We start from the raw sequence: 15,055 nt of genomic DNA, 5'->3' as shown, positions 1-15,055 counted from the left end.
TCTCCAAGGTAAATAGTCAGTTTCAAAGCAGTTGATTGGAACTGTCTCAAGTTCCAAGCCAAAAAGGAAGTGTGAAATAGCGCAGAAATAATCTAAATGTCTGTACACACGCAAAAATATATGATTGGAGATCGGGTGAATACGCAAACACCCTTTCATTTGTAAATTTGTTTATGAGTACCCAAACCAACGCTCTATGCGTATTTGAGGCCCCCCGAACAGCCACAGCCAGTTTCATGGCTGGAAGTCATCACATGAGGGGGCCATTGTGCGAAATTGAACATCCATGCGCTGACGACGCCTTTCTCGATAGCGTTCTTGCGCCTTTTCCTCTTTTCCCCTTGCTGCTCGCCGATAGCATATTGACGATTCTTCATCCTTCTGAAGGCTTGCACATCTCCCGCTCGTAGCGGATTCCAACGCACATGCATGTTTGTGAGCCCAACACACATTTGGAAGAACTTGTCATAAATCTTCTCACTCCATCGAAACTTCGAAGCCACTACAGTCCAGAGGCCGCACATGCGCCCAAAGAAATTATCCACAATGATCCGATCCCCTGCGACCTTTCGGTTAAAAATCTCGTCCTCTGCTGCAAGAGCTCAGTTTCGAGGTTTCTTTTGCGGGGTAATAGTTCGTAGAAATTCACCTCCACCTTGGTAGCCTTTGTCAGCAAGCACAGCCCACTGGTCCGGATATTTGTCGACCAGCAAGCCAATATCGTTTTCAACGTTATCCTCTCCACTTTTCGTCAACGCAACCTTATGAAAATTTATCATGTCGTGGTAGATGTCGATATTGGATACAGACCCCGGGTAATGGCTACTGCAACCAACAGCAATTCCAATCAGGAGCACAGAGACTTCGACCTTATAGCCGTAGAGCTTATGTTTTCCACTGAAGTACTTTTTGCCTTCTTGCATGACAACCGTCGGCCTGTTAGCCTGCTGAAATGTGACGTCCGTTGCGTAGCGAGCATACGGGAAACTCTTAAACGTTCGGCGATTGTCTATTACTCTTCCCACTCCCCAGCGCTTGCCGAAAGACGTAACATATCGGTTGTAAATCTCTTCGGAAACGATGTCCATATAACCCATGATGAGACGTTCAAACGTCGGCCCCTTGATGTCGAACATTTCCCCAGGAAGTCCCATTGGCCTCCATGTTTTACCACTACCAATGGCATGAACATGACGTCTTTCGCCTTGTAGGCCGACTTCCTCCCTCTCCCTGTGTTCCAAATTTGGAGAATATGATCTTTAAAATGGCCCCAAATTGTCTGATACTGAGCTGCATTGAAGTTGGTAAGCTGAAGAATGGTCGCTGATCCGCCGTTACTGTAAAAGGTATCCAAAATTGGGGAGTCGGAGTCAGAATCTTCGTCAGAGTCGGGGACGGTCCTGCTCCGAGCCTTAGTCTTCCAGCTCTTGTTGGCGAGTTAATGCGGCATCTGCCAAAAGTTGCAAGGCTGTGGCGGCTTGGTCGTTACTGATGGCCATTTTGTGGACGGCCGAAGTGCTGGGGGATGGTGAATGTGGCTTCTCGGAGATGGAGGTGTCGCAGTCGCAAATGTCTATGTACACTGTAGTTGTTCTGTGCAAAGATTTGCACCGATTTGAAAAGACCGCTCATTTATGAATGACATTGCTGTAACTGAACTCGTGCTGTCATCTCTTGAAAAGATCGACCAAATGCGCAAATAATTGATTTTACTAGTTTACACATTCACATTTTTTGGCCGGATGGATTTGGGGAAATACTTAGCTTTTTGCCATTGCAAGGGGTCTATTTTGGAAACGATTCTCTAACCACGTTGAAAGCGATAAACTGACATAAAGTACTACTATCTTGTATCTTGTACTTGTGCAATAATGTGCAGGCACCTGGCTATTAGTTGCGTGCGAATAGAGCTGTAGAGGTACTGTAGAGGTAGTTGTTATTAGTGCATAAAGGGTGTGTTCAGACTCTGAATCTTGAGGTTCGCGCCCCCGCCCGCCCGCCCGTACACGAGCACTGGTCCACACGTGTGAGAAGAATAATACCAAACTAGGCCGACTTTTTCTTCAATTTTACCATAATTTTGAGCTTCCATCTTCTCAAAAACCAGCCTGTTAAGACACACCCTGAGGGTATCTTAACAGGCTGGTTTTTGCTTGCCTTGCCCGGTTTTGCCAGGAATACTTTTTTTTGGAATACCCTGGTCCATGTTATTTTCAATTCCAACATATCCCTACTATTTCTGTAAATGAGCACTTTAGTGTTCATTGAGCTCTCTGACCCCATAACTTCAGAATGCAAGCAATTTAAATCATTCCAGCCCACCAGGGGACACTTCGTGGTCCTTTGGTACGGCTGGTGGGAGAGAATGGCCGACAGTCCAAAATTGACCGCACGACTGAGGTTCAAATGGAGGGTCTAGGGCAAGGGGTTTGACCCCAAAAAAGCGAAATGCGCACTTTAGTGTTCATTTGGAAGCTCCAAATGGAGTTCCAGATGTGCTCAGATTCATTCTTAAGTCGAGCGGGATGCAATGCTGGTGGATTTTCTGACTGCAGGATCTGAATCCAGGGAATGAGGAGTCTGCTGCTGCGAATGAGGACCGCTATCGTCCCGAGTTGCTAGTATCGTCTCCAATTCCCTTTGATTCTGAACGATTCCATTGCCGCCCGTCCGCTGCCTCGAACGGGGTCTGTCATCTTCGTTGGTCAGATTTCTTCGTGGGCGTACTCTTCCACGAGCTGACGCAACTTCAACGCCTCTGTTTGAGTCCTGTTACGGCGGAGCCGTGTCATCAGATTCAGCTCCTTCAGTTGGAGTGCCGCGTACAGATAGACGCACGGCTTTATGCCAAATACCACAGCAGCTCTTGAGCTGTCTCGCTTGTGTTCTTCCGCATAACGGAACATCACAGGTTAAGCATTTAAAACTCGTTCTTCTGCGTAATGATGCAGTACTCCCGCACAAACAGCAGTATTTCACCACTTCGCGCGTTTGGCGTTGCTGGTGGGGCTTGACTTCAAGTCTTAGTTTAGTCCCATCAGCTGTGTTGAAGAACTTCAAGCGCTGGCCCCGTCGACGTTTTGCAATAGCCTGTAAACGAGCAGCTTCTCCGTCTGTAACTGCAGGTGTTTCGACATCTGGGGCAGTATTGTCCATAGACAGTGTATCTGCATAAACCAGTAGCTCCCTGGAAACGTCGAACACGAAGTCCGCAAAGGACTGCACCTTGTTTAAACTATCCCGAAAATGTTCCAGGTCACCGAATTCCTCCTTAGTCCGCAACATTTGCTCCTTCTTTGACATACGCCAAGAAACAAATAATTTAACGGCTACGGTCTTGATGGTTTGGGTAACTAATTTTTGTTCCCACGCAAAAGAAGATGTGGAGGATCGTAAAACAGCTCGGGTTTGAGCGCTTCCGTCTACACCAGCCTTCGTCTTCGAATAAAGGCTTTGCGAACCGTGTTTAAAAATCTTGATAGGTGGGAACGGACCTCGCTTATTGACGTAGTTGTTAATGATTCGCCAGAAAGGCAGTCTTTTCTCAATAGAGTGACGAGAATCTCGGTCAACGAACGTTGGCAAAGTAGAATCTTCTTCATGGGCCCAAGATACAGTACATCTTGCCCGTCTATTTCATGCGTCAACACACACGTCAAGTATGCACTGGTCACAGTAAACCACAGAAATCATTGCTGTGCTCGGCTGCTGAAGTTGGAATTCTGTTCATTATGAACAGAATTCCAACTTCAGCAGCCGAAACATAAAGAACGTAATTAACTGAAAGTACAATCATCTGTTGTAGAATCTGGCCGACATGCTCTTTTGGGATGTATTCAATAAAGGCGTTGTCGCCAACAGAGCAACAAATGACGTCAACGGTAGCCCTGCCCAGTGCTTGATCTAAACTTGAACGGGCTACAGAGGTTTTGACTTCCACAGAAGCCAGCTCGGAGGACGAAGTAGGATGTTCTGCACATTGAAACTGAAGCTGTGTAGCGTCGATTAAAGCCACACCATCCGGCGAACAAGCAAGCCACCGGGCGTCAGATTTTCCCAGCATGCCGCTCTCATAAATGGCATTTACGAAAGGCTTCGAAGATAGTGCAGCAAAACCGCCCCGTCGTTAGCTGTACCCCTCATCATGGGTTCAGTAGCTCTTGTAAAACTAAACCAAGTGGCAACAAAAAGGATTTAAGTGTATCCAGTGGTGTGGCTTCTGATTCAATCTCGGCACTTGGTAGACCAATGCTGTGGCGAACATCGTTATCCGACATTAAAATGTTTCCGGCACTCGTACCAGTCACTCGAAACTGTCGCATCACAAACCAATCAACACAACGCTGTCCGATGGTTAGAACGACACAATTGCTTAGGATGTCTCGCTCAACGACGTCTTTGGGACGCAACGAAAACGGAGCCGGTGGTACAATTTTACCAGCATTGTCTTTCTTCGAAAACAACATCTGTGAAATAGGAGCGGTCTTCGGCACTGCGATCCAGGTCTGGATACTCTGTGACATAGCTGAGGGGATCGTGTACATAAAACGTAGAACGTTACTGTAATGCTTAGTTCCATGTTCTCGCACGGCAACTGCAGTCACTTGCGATCTTCCAGTAGCAATACCGACTCTTTGTTCCCCCAAAGGCCGGACATACTTGACAGCAAAAAAGCATGCCGGGCCAGAATCTGTAGCGTCATCAATTATAAAGGTTCGTCGACGATCCGCGGAGCTTGGGGTAATGGACAAAGTTTGGGCTTCAATATTGTGATCAATGCCTTGTCTATCGAGGATGTCAGATCTTTGCCCATCCGGGGACGCTGCAGCACCTTATCCTGTATTTGTGATCCCGTCGGAGCCTGTTCCACCAGAGCTGTCAGCATCATCATTATCGCCATCACATCTGTGTTCATCAAATGCACCTTCTTCCTCGTTATACCTAGCAATGTTTATAAATGAACGTCAGACAAAAGGATGGCACCTTAAAAGATGCTGTAGCATTATTAGTATAGATCCGATGTCGTGGCGGAGAAGATTTTGGATCAGAGTCATGTTCCCATATCCGCGGTCAGTCGTCAGGATAAGACCGTGCAGACTATGCTCACGGCGACCCTCGAGCAAGTTGTGCATTAGTCGTTGAACGTTTGTAGCCTGCTGCTCTCCTCTACGAAGAAATCTTACCATTAGCGTCAGTCGAAACAACGCATCTGCGACGGCATCAGCACTATAACCCTCACGATCTGCTTTCCTCATACTGATAGTTTTGACTTGGTTATTCTCTGCGCGTGTGCCGTAAAGGTCATCATCTAGAGTGGCAAACGTGTGAATTGGAGTCAAGAAAATCTTGCATGTCATTCGAAACGCAGATCTCTCAAAAGTATCCAAGTACTGCGTCCTATCCCCTTGAGCGCTCCATGACAATCCTTGCACGCCCCCTCTGCTTGTTGCTGAATAAGCAATAATGTTATTGCTTATGTATCGAAGTCTCTCCAGGAAAGGTGTTTTGCAGCCCAAATCAGATAGAACCCCAACCGTCTTCTCGAACCTTAGCCCCGTCAGGTGAGAAAGCAGAAGCACGGAAACATACTGGTAAAGGTTAGCAATATTGATTGGCGGAACATCCAACGCGTGAAGAGCTATCCTTTCGTTCATCCACGAACGACATTGTTGAGGCAGATTCTCCAGAAGCAACACTAAATGACCTGCTCTTGTTTCGGGGAGCAGCCGAGCTAGACGCTCAACTTTGAGTTGACCCATGGCAGAGTTACAGAATAGACGTGCCTTTTCTGCGATAACCTGGTTAGAGAAATCAGATTCAAGTACGATTCCATGAGAAGGGGTATGTGCGCGCCATCGGAGAGACAGATCCAGAGAGCTGTTGCTAGAAGTATTCCCACCGATACCCCGTCTGCTAAGCCCGCCCCTTCCACGACCCCTTGAACGTCGTCTGCTTCGGGTGCTCCCTCGACCACGGCCGCGACCCCGCCCGCGACCTCTTCCCCGAGTAGAACCACCATCAGTAGGTGTTTGGATGGGGTTGACACCAGTTGCGTTGGAGGAGGATGCACCATTGTTCCTCATGGAACTATCCCCAGTAGGGATCGCGTCATTGATGACCGTCGCCATGGTGAGGGCAAAGGTGTCGGCGATGTTTCCACCTACAATGGATTGGCATGAGATTATCTGTTTTCAGATTTTGAAGTTGGGTTGGAAAGCTTATGACACGCACAAAGTGGTTGGGAAGACTGCCAGCTGATTTGAAGTATTGATGAGCCTCAGTCTTAGTTTAAATCAACTCCTTAAAGGTCCCAGATGCGCACTAAAGTGCTCATTTGGGTGAGAAGGAGAAAATTACCATTTTTACAAATGAGCACTTTAGTGCGCATTTCAGATAGTAGGGATATATTAACCTGGATTCAAAATTAATCTGTACCAGGCTTCTTGTAGCAGAGCGAAAAAGTGGCGTTCAGATTTTGTGGTTCCATACAGAGACAAGTAAGTCACCCACCTACGATAAGACGTAGCCAATAGGGCACAACTCACTTGCACAATAAAGTCACTGCCGGCCGCCCGACCCCCAGGGGATCGGGGGCATCGGTGTTCCTGGTATCACAGGTTATGGGCAACACGCAACCACTGAACACGATCCGTCAACCACCATCCCCCATTCACGGCAGACGTTAACAGCCGATCACCAAGTGCAAACAGACGAGCCGGACTGCAATACCCTCCGACCCGATCACCGCAACAGCCAAAACGAAACCCCAACATGAGTAACAGCACGCACACACCGGGCAACCTGCCCCAACTAACCACCATCAATTTTTCCTATTGGTACGACGCGCTAGAAATACACGCACGAACAATAGACGCACACCCACAACTCACCAACACGATCCCATCAACAACAGACCCGACAATCCAAACAACACAACAAAAAAAAGAAGACCAACTCAGAAAGGCGATCGTGCAAAGCCTCAGCCCAGAAGTAGTCAAACTCCTTCCCCCCTCACGTACTACGATACAACCCGCATACTATATGCACGATCATCAAACAAACGGTCGACACGTGCTCAATCGAAAACCATGAGCTGCTGGACGCCGAAGCCAGAAACCTCAAGTACACAACGGGACAAGAGATCGCAGACTACATCACGAAACACCGTGAAATACGACCCAGAATGCAAGTGTCCGGCTACCCCAACATCGAGGCAGAACGAACAACTGTCAGATACATGGTCCAAGGGCTCGCCCACCACCCCGAAATGCACGCATTACCAATATTGATGGCATGCAACCCACCCACCACAATCAGGGAATTTACCAACCACCTCCAACAGGTCCAGCTGATCCAAGATCAAGCTCCCAAAATGCAGTACCCATCCATGGAAAGACCAACTGCCACACACGACAAACCCATGTAGAGCAACAGAACCCCGCGCACCACCAGAACGAGAGCCAAACCACGCCACTACGAAAAACCGAAAGGACACACCGGAGTATGGTGTCACCAGCACGGTAGTATCACGCACAGCACCGAAAACTGCTTTGCGCGAAGAAATCAGAACATACAGCGAACTGCAAGAGCGAACCAAGCGACAGCGAGCACTGACAACGAGCCCAACGACAGCGAAGTAGACGAGCTGCGAGAACGTCTCCACTTCCTGGAAGGCGTGATCGAAGAACAACAAAAGTCACACGACTACGACGGTAAGACCACATTCATATTAGACTCTGGAGCTCAGCCCACGCATACCGCCACACCCCACGCGAACATGCACCTGAGCACGGGAACACTAACCCAAACCGCAAACGGACAACGCGAAAAAATCACGCACACCGGCACAATCAACATACAGACGAAGAATAACAACCTACGACTACCCGCCGTACACACACCAAAAATCAAAGAAAACCTACTGTCAGTACATGACCTCACCGCACATGGGGACGTAACATTCACGCGAACGCATGCGCACCTCCACCACCGCACACAACTACCGCCCAGTCTGCTCACAGCAACGTACAAGCAAGGCCAATACCGGACACAAACCACGACCAAACCAACGGCAAAAGGAGCACGTACTTACACACACAAAAAAACCTCGATAAACAAACCGACATCACACACCAGACCCACCACTGTCCCAAGCCAACAGCAACGCACGAAAACGACCAGAAACGACAACCCTTTCTCAGCAAAAACCAAACGAACCCCCAACCTCCGAACGGCCATCGGACCCAAACAAACAAAGGCGAAACAGAGCGAGACACAACAACGCCTCCACAAATGGCACCTCAAGCTCGGACACGCCCACCCCAAAACACTGGCAATCATGTCCAAAAACGGACTACTCCCAGCCCTCCCACGCGGGATCACGGACACCAGTGCCCGAATCACCTGCAGCGGGTGCATACACGGGAAGACGACAACCAGACCACACCGCCGAACAACCCACACGGCAGGAAAAGGGGAAAGCCTGTCATCGGACGTATGCGGACTAATTAAACCAACGTCCACACACAACGCCAACTACTTCCTCAACCTGATCGACACAACCACCCGATATATATGGGTGTACTGCCTGAACAATCGTGCGCAGGTGCCAAACACAATAATCAATGCGATAGAACACACCGCAGCACAAAACGTCCAATACCCACGTCTCCTGGTCACAGACAATGCGAAAGAATATCTCGCAAAAGCAGTACAGGAACAACTGCAGATGAGGGGCATAAAATTCAGACCAACAACACCATACACACCGCAGGAGAACGCGCTGGCGGAACGAATTAACCGCACACTTATGGAGAAAGTACGAGCCACACTTTCACACAGCCGACTGCCACACGCGCACTGGCAAGATGCACTACAAGACGCCGTCTTCAAGTACAATCTCACCTACCACCACGGGTTGAAAGGAATACCGTACACGGCATGGCACGACACCCCATCGCAGATACAAAAAATCGTCACCTTCGGACAAGTCGGATACACGCCGATCCTGAAACCAAACGCACCCAAACTGCAGAACAAAGCAACGCCGGTACGCTACATGTTCGGAATCGACGACACGCACATCTGCGTCCAAAACATCGTCACAAGACGATACTCCAAAATGCGAGCATCAGACTTTCGGCCATACCACCGGTACAGCGACCCCTGCAACACAGTCAACGCGGCCTTTCACGTCAAACGCACCACACGCCGCAAAACACAAGCGAAACAAGCACCCACCAAGAAACCACGCACACGGAAACGTCAAGCCAAACCGGTGCCAACAAAAATTGACGAAACAACGCGGCCACCCAAGACCCTCAAGCAGGCGAGAAAATACCCGGACGCGCAAAAATGGAGCGCAGCGCACAACGCCGAGCTCGACCAACTCGACGCCATGCACGCCATAGACTGGACATCCCAAACGGTAAGCCCCAAACGGAAAGAAATAATCCCCACCACCATGACATATCGATACAAACATGGACAGGACAAAAAATCCGTAACGCGCAAGGCCGGGTGCTCGATCCGCGGCGATAGGATGACCCCCCCACGTGCACTATGACCCGGATAAAACAGCCACTTACATGGCAGACCGCACAACAATCAGAACACTGTTCGCACTTGCAGCATCCATGAACATGGCAATCGAACATTTCGACATTACAGGCGCGTATCTACATGAAAAATACCAACACGAAAAAAGGTATACGTCTGGCAACCCCAACGCTTCGATGGCACATAAAAGCATCAAGCAACACACGGAGAACTTAGAGGCAATTTGTACGGCACACCGGCAGCTGCAAACATTTACAGCACCAACCTACACAGCCACCTCAAAAAATATGGTTATGAACAAATGAGATCCGACACATCTCTGTTCATCAAAAGGCAAGGCAAACACATCATACTGATCGGCATCAGTATGGATGACTTCCTGCCCATAGCATCGGACCCAGCCCTCATCGATGAGCTGTACCGCACAATCAAGCGGAAATACAAGGTCAAACGCATGGGGAAACCAACAAAGTACCTCAACTGGACAATCCGATTCACAAATGAGGGAATCCATATTTCTCAGCCCACACACATCGACAGTGTGGTATCCCTCCTCTCCCAAGGGCAGTGCAACAAAAAGAGCACACCGTATCTGGATGGCATCACCATGGACCCGCCAACAGACAGCGAAGCAAGGCGCGAAGACATTGAGGACATCTTCGCAAAAGCGGTCGGGGAAATACGCTACATCGCCGACAGTACGCGCCTCGACATTGCCTTCGCAGCCACCGCACTCGCCCGAGCCCTCAAGAAACCAACGAGACGACACTGGAATCTTGCACAACGGCTCACCCAATACCTGCACACCACTCGCAATGAGGGCATCATGATGCCCTCCACCAACAGCACGCAAGTGCAGGTCAAGGCTTACTGGGACGCCGATTATGCCAATGACCACAGCACCCGCAAATCAATAACGGGCATGCTCACAATGGTCAACAACGCACCCGTGCAGTGGCTGGCACGGCAGCAACCGGTAGTCGCGAAGAGCACCTGTGAGGCGGAGTACATAGCCGCAGCGGAGGCCACCACCCTCACAATATGGCTCCAAAACCTCATCAGGGAAACGCGACTACCGACCACAAGACCAACCCTGCACGTCGACAACACCGCCGCCGTGCAGATGGCAAAAAGCATGGGAGCGACACGACGACGCAAGTGCATCGACGTGCGCTACCATTACCTGCACGACACTGTGCAAAAAGGCGAAATGAAGATCGAACGCATACCCACTACGGAACAGTACGCAGACATCTTTACGAAGCCGCTCAAGGCGACCCTATACAAAAGGCACAAAAACCACATACAGATCCGCCCGAAAGCAACAAGTGCAAGCCAGCCCTCGCGTCAGGGGGAGTGTGGTTCCATACAGAACCCACAAACGACGCTCGGCCAACCTGCACAAAAACACGCAACCAAATGGTTCCATACAGAGACAAGTAAGTCACCCACCTACGATAAGACGTAGCCAATAGGGCACAACTCACTTGCACAATAAAGTCACCGCCGGCCGCCCGACCCCCAGGGGATCGGGGGCATCGGTGTTCCTGGTATCACAGATTTAACATGGACTATCTTAATTACCGTGATCGGTGTACTCCCTCTCTCCCACATCTCCACGCCGCCTTCCGCGCCTCCCGCACCTTCTTCTCGCGGCTCCGCCTCGCAGAGGGAGGGAGGCACTGCGTGTCGAGGATAGGGCGGGCGCAACGGAGGCAGCAGCGCGCATTCGGACGCGCACGCTTCGGGCGGGCGGCGCGGGCGGCGGGGATGCGCGCGCTTTGAAAGGGATGCGCGTATCGCTGCGCACGGGCGAGAAGCAGGGCGGCGTGGTGCTTGTGCTGCGAGTCGCGCGTGGTTTGAACGGGAAGCGTTTGCGGACGGAGATGCGATTACGGATGCTTGCGATTACCCTTCGAAGGGTATGGATGCGAGGAGGGGAACGTGAGGTGAAGAAAGAATGAATCAAAAACAGAGCAGAAGAATCTCCCGATTGCTCTGCTCCGCAGTTTTTGATGCATCACAGGGAGAATGCCCAGCGATGCAAGCTGCTCCCTTTTTTGCCCGAAAACAGAGTCTTCTATCATTCAAACTCGACACCCGTCATGGCCATCTGTTCACTCCCCTCTTTCCTATGCATGTTGGACCCCACTTACGAGCGACAGCGCACGTTCCGTTCGCAATTGGGTCTATGGTCAAAGCCGGCTTTATCAGTCTCTGCGGTCCTCGACTCACCTCCCTAAACTCGTCTACAATTTCACTACACCGCCACTGTGTTCTCGCCGCATGCTCCCGCGCGCAGACCATGTCGATTCCTGGCATTCCGGCCGACCGCGCCGCCCGCAACCGCCCGTGGGTCCGCACGAGCAATGTGCACAACGCGCTGCTCACGAACCACTTCCTCGACTTGCTCGAGGTCCACGGCGAGGCGCACGGCCTCATGCGCGATGACGCGTACCCCGGCTACGACCCAGCCGGCTCGCATGCCTTGCGCATGCAGAGGCTATCGAATGAGTTTCGACGGCAGGTCATGGGCGCCTTCGCGAGACGCCTTGGGGTGGCTGACGTCGCTTGCATCTCGCCGGGGCCGGTGACCGGGTCGGCAACACTGGAGAGGGAGAGGACGGAGGAAGCGATAAGAGAGCGCAGGCCGATGATTGTGGGAGGCGTCGTTGCCGATGAGGAGTGCAGGCTTTTGGCGAGGATACCGATGCTTTTACGCGTGGATGTTGCGGAAGATCTGTTCGGTTGGAAAGTGAGCAAGGAAGAAGACGCGGGTGTGAACGATTGCATTTATATACCGGTTGGGGTAAAGCGGCGGCCGTTGGAGATAAACCGGGAAGGTACAATCCGTGGCAACGCGCTCGCCCGCATGCAGGCGGAGATGTGGTTGTGGAACCGTTTACTGGGCTCCGTTCAAGGGTACGAGCTTGGGACGGGCTTGCTCGTCGGCTTGCATCCGAAGCGGAGAAAGGCAATTCCGTTGGGCGCTTTTGTGAACGTGGTGGAAGACGGCGTTGCGGAAGGGATGCGTCCGGTCTTTGATGAGACCGTCTGGCGCGTCGCGAGAGTGCCTTTCAGCGACATAGAAGCCTCATACGGTCAAGAAGCCCAGGAGGCGTTGACGTGGCGTGTCAATGTCATTGACAAAGGTGAGGCTTGGATTACTGCTGCCATGGAGCGTGCAATACTGGACGGGAAGGGGGATGAGGGGAACGGGATAGCGCATCTTGCTGCGAGCGCGACGGATCCGCGGCTGCGGCCAAACATGAAGTGCCCAAGCATGTATGATGCACCGTGGTCCAAGGCGAAGCGGATGCTTGCCGAAGAGCTACGAGAAGTGACGATGGTGTCCGGCGTGAGCTACTGGGCAAGGTCGGAAGCGATGGGAAAAGGTGTTCCAAACGACTTTGCCCATCCTCGCGTCACGGCGGAGGAGCTCGGCATCAGTTCGCAGTTTACAAAGACCGTTCTGGAGATGTGCAAACCCAGCTACCACGGCCCGCTCGTGAAACCGAAGCAGATCCCGCACAACTGCTACAACTGGCGGAGGCTAGAGGTCTATGACAAGAACAACAAGTTGAAGTTCGACAAATCAGGGCCGGAGCTGCAGTTTGCTGACGAGCGGACGTTTTACATAGATTTTGAGCTGGCCTCACCCGAGCATCTTTGCGTCGAAGTGGAGAAACGGAGAGAGGAGACAGCAGAGCAGAACGGGGATTACAACCTCTACTTTGACGTTGATCCCTCGGTGCCCATCCAAGAAGACTCGACAACGGATTCTCTGGTGTTCATGATCGGGTGCGGGCGCGTTCTGAGCGGGGAATGGGAGCACCGAGTGTTTACCTCTGCGGCGCTGACGCAAGTGGCGGAGAGCGCTTTGATCCGTGAATGGTTCGAGTACATGGACTCGGCGGTGCCGCGGCAGGCGAAGCGGCCGATTCTGAACGTGTGGGGCCCGGAGAAGAACTTGCTGAAGAAGTCCGTGCGGCGGATGTGCGGGGCGGACGCCGAGGCGGTGAAGCAGATGCGGCACGTGGAGGTGGTGAACGTGCTGGACGTGATGAAGACGGGGTGCGTGACGATCCGCGGGAATCTGAAAAACTCGCTCAAGAGCGCGTGCTGGACGCTGGACAGGCACGGGCTGCTAAACGAGTTTGCGCGGAGGGAGGACGAGGATGTGGTGACGAACGGGGCCGACGCGATGACGCTCGGGTTGCACGCTGCGGAGGTGACGGTGAGGGAAGGGCTCGGGTCGCTGAGGCAGGCGCCGAAAATGGGGGAGGTTGCTCGATACAATGAGGCGGACTGTCGCGATATCGCGCGCGTGATCACGTACTTGCGCAAGCATCACTGAGGTTGTCAGTGACGTGAGCAAGTATCACACGTACATGGTGGGGTTTTTTTTTTTTACGGGGGGAGTGTTTGGAACAGGCGGGGGCGACCTTGTGTGAGTGATTTTGCATCGGAGCGAGAATACAAAAAGGCAAAGAGCCAAGTGGTGGAGCAAAGGAGTGGAGCGGACCGGGAGAGAGAAAACAAGTTAAACGATTGTTTTTATTAGAAGGTACATCTGCGCATCACCACTAACTCGGTTGGCAACTCACTCCCTAAGACGGCGGCCCGGCCCACCCGCACCGGCGTTTCACGCGGAAACAAAAGCAAAACAAAAACTGTAAGGGCTCTCTCTCAACACGGTGGGGTGGGGTTGACGCAATAGGGGTCAGTCCAACTCGCCGCTGGCCGTGATGATGGCGAAAATAATAAACAGGATGCCGCCCACGAGAGCGACGGCCTTTTCCGAAATCTTAGTAGCGAGCAGCCTGCCGCCCACGACGGCCAGGCCGGTACAAATGGCGTGCCCCAGGACGCCGCCCAAAATGACGCCGTACAAGTTCCTCGATGCGGCAAGGGCGATGGTAGCGATCTGGCTGCGGTCTCCCCACTCGGCGAGGCCGGTCATGGTGAAGGCTTTGACGAAGATGGGGCTGAACAGGGCGAGGGCGGCGTGCCTGGCGACGTGTGTCTTCTTTGCGGGGTGGTCATGGTTGAGCTCCTCCTCGACCTCTGCGAGCTCCTCGTTCTCCTCGGGGCGCTCGCCGCGGAGGCGCCACCAGTCGCGGAGGAGCTGGACGCCGAAGTATGCGAAGAGGAGTGCGGCGGCGAGGCCGGTCCAGCGCTTGTCGAGGACGAGCGGGAAGGCCTTGCCGATGGCGGCCGAGAGCACGGTCATGGCGGCGAGGGCGGCCAGGGCGCCGGCCCACACGACGAGGCGCGACGAGCGCATCGCCAGGATGGCGGCCACGAAGAAGGTGCGGTCGCCCAGCTCGCACGCCAGGATGAGCAGGAACGACTGCGCAAAGCCCGTGCCGAAGGCCGACTCGTCCGCGGGCAGGGCGTTGCGCACCCAGCCCGGCAGCAGGTCCATCGGGGGCGCGGCGGCGGGGGCGGCGTGCGGTGCGTGCGCTTCGTGCGCGGCGCGCGCGGGGGCACAGCG

The 15,055-nt window shown here is 52.5% G+C and overlaps 2 protein-coding genes; one reads left to right on the top strand and one right to left on the bottom strand.

Moving 5' to 3' along the window:
• Positions 1 to 11,518: 11,518 nt before the first annotated feature.
• On the top strand, positions 11,519 to 13,915 carry CHC_T00007980001 (hypothetical protein). The gene has a single exon (XM_005711623.1). The coding sequence runs from the start codon at positions 11,519 to 11,521 to the stop codon at positions 13,913 to 13,915; it is 2,397 nt and encodes a 798-aa protein (XP_005711680.1).
• Positions 13,916 to 14,097: 182 nt separating this feature from the next.
• On the bottom strand, positions 14,098 to 14,986 carry CHC_T00007979001 (hypothetical protein). XM_005711622.1 is given in 2 exon segments: positions 14,098 to 14,281; positions 14,282 to 14,986. The coding sequence occupies 1 exon segment, from the start codon at positions 14,984 to 14,986 to the stop codon at positions 14,282 to 14,284; it is 705 nt and encodes a 234-aa protein (XP_005711679.1). The 3' UTR covers positions 14,098 to 14,281.
• Between the last annotated feature and the right edge of the window lie 69 nt (positions 14,987 to 15,055).

Source organism: Chondrus crispus, genomic scaffold (assembly GCF_000350225.1).
Source record: "Chondrus crispus Stackhouse genomic scaffold, scaffold_90, whole genome shotgun sequence".
Lineage (NCBI taxonomy): Eukaryota > Rhodophyta > Florideophyceae > Gigartinales > Gigartinaceae > Chondrus > Chondrus crispus.
This window is presented reverse-complemented; position numbering and strand designations above follow the sequence as displayed.

Bases quoted from the DNA above. Each gene is read 5' to 3' on its own strand.
- CHC_T00007980001 (XM_005711623.1), top strand. From the start codon at position 11,519: ATGAATCAAAAACAGAGCAGAAGAATCTCCCGATTGCTCTGCTCCGCA.
- CHC_T00007979001 (XM_005711622.1), bottom strand. From the start codon at position 14,986: ATGGACCTGCTGCCGGGCTGGGTGCGCAACGCCCTGCCCGCGGACGAG.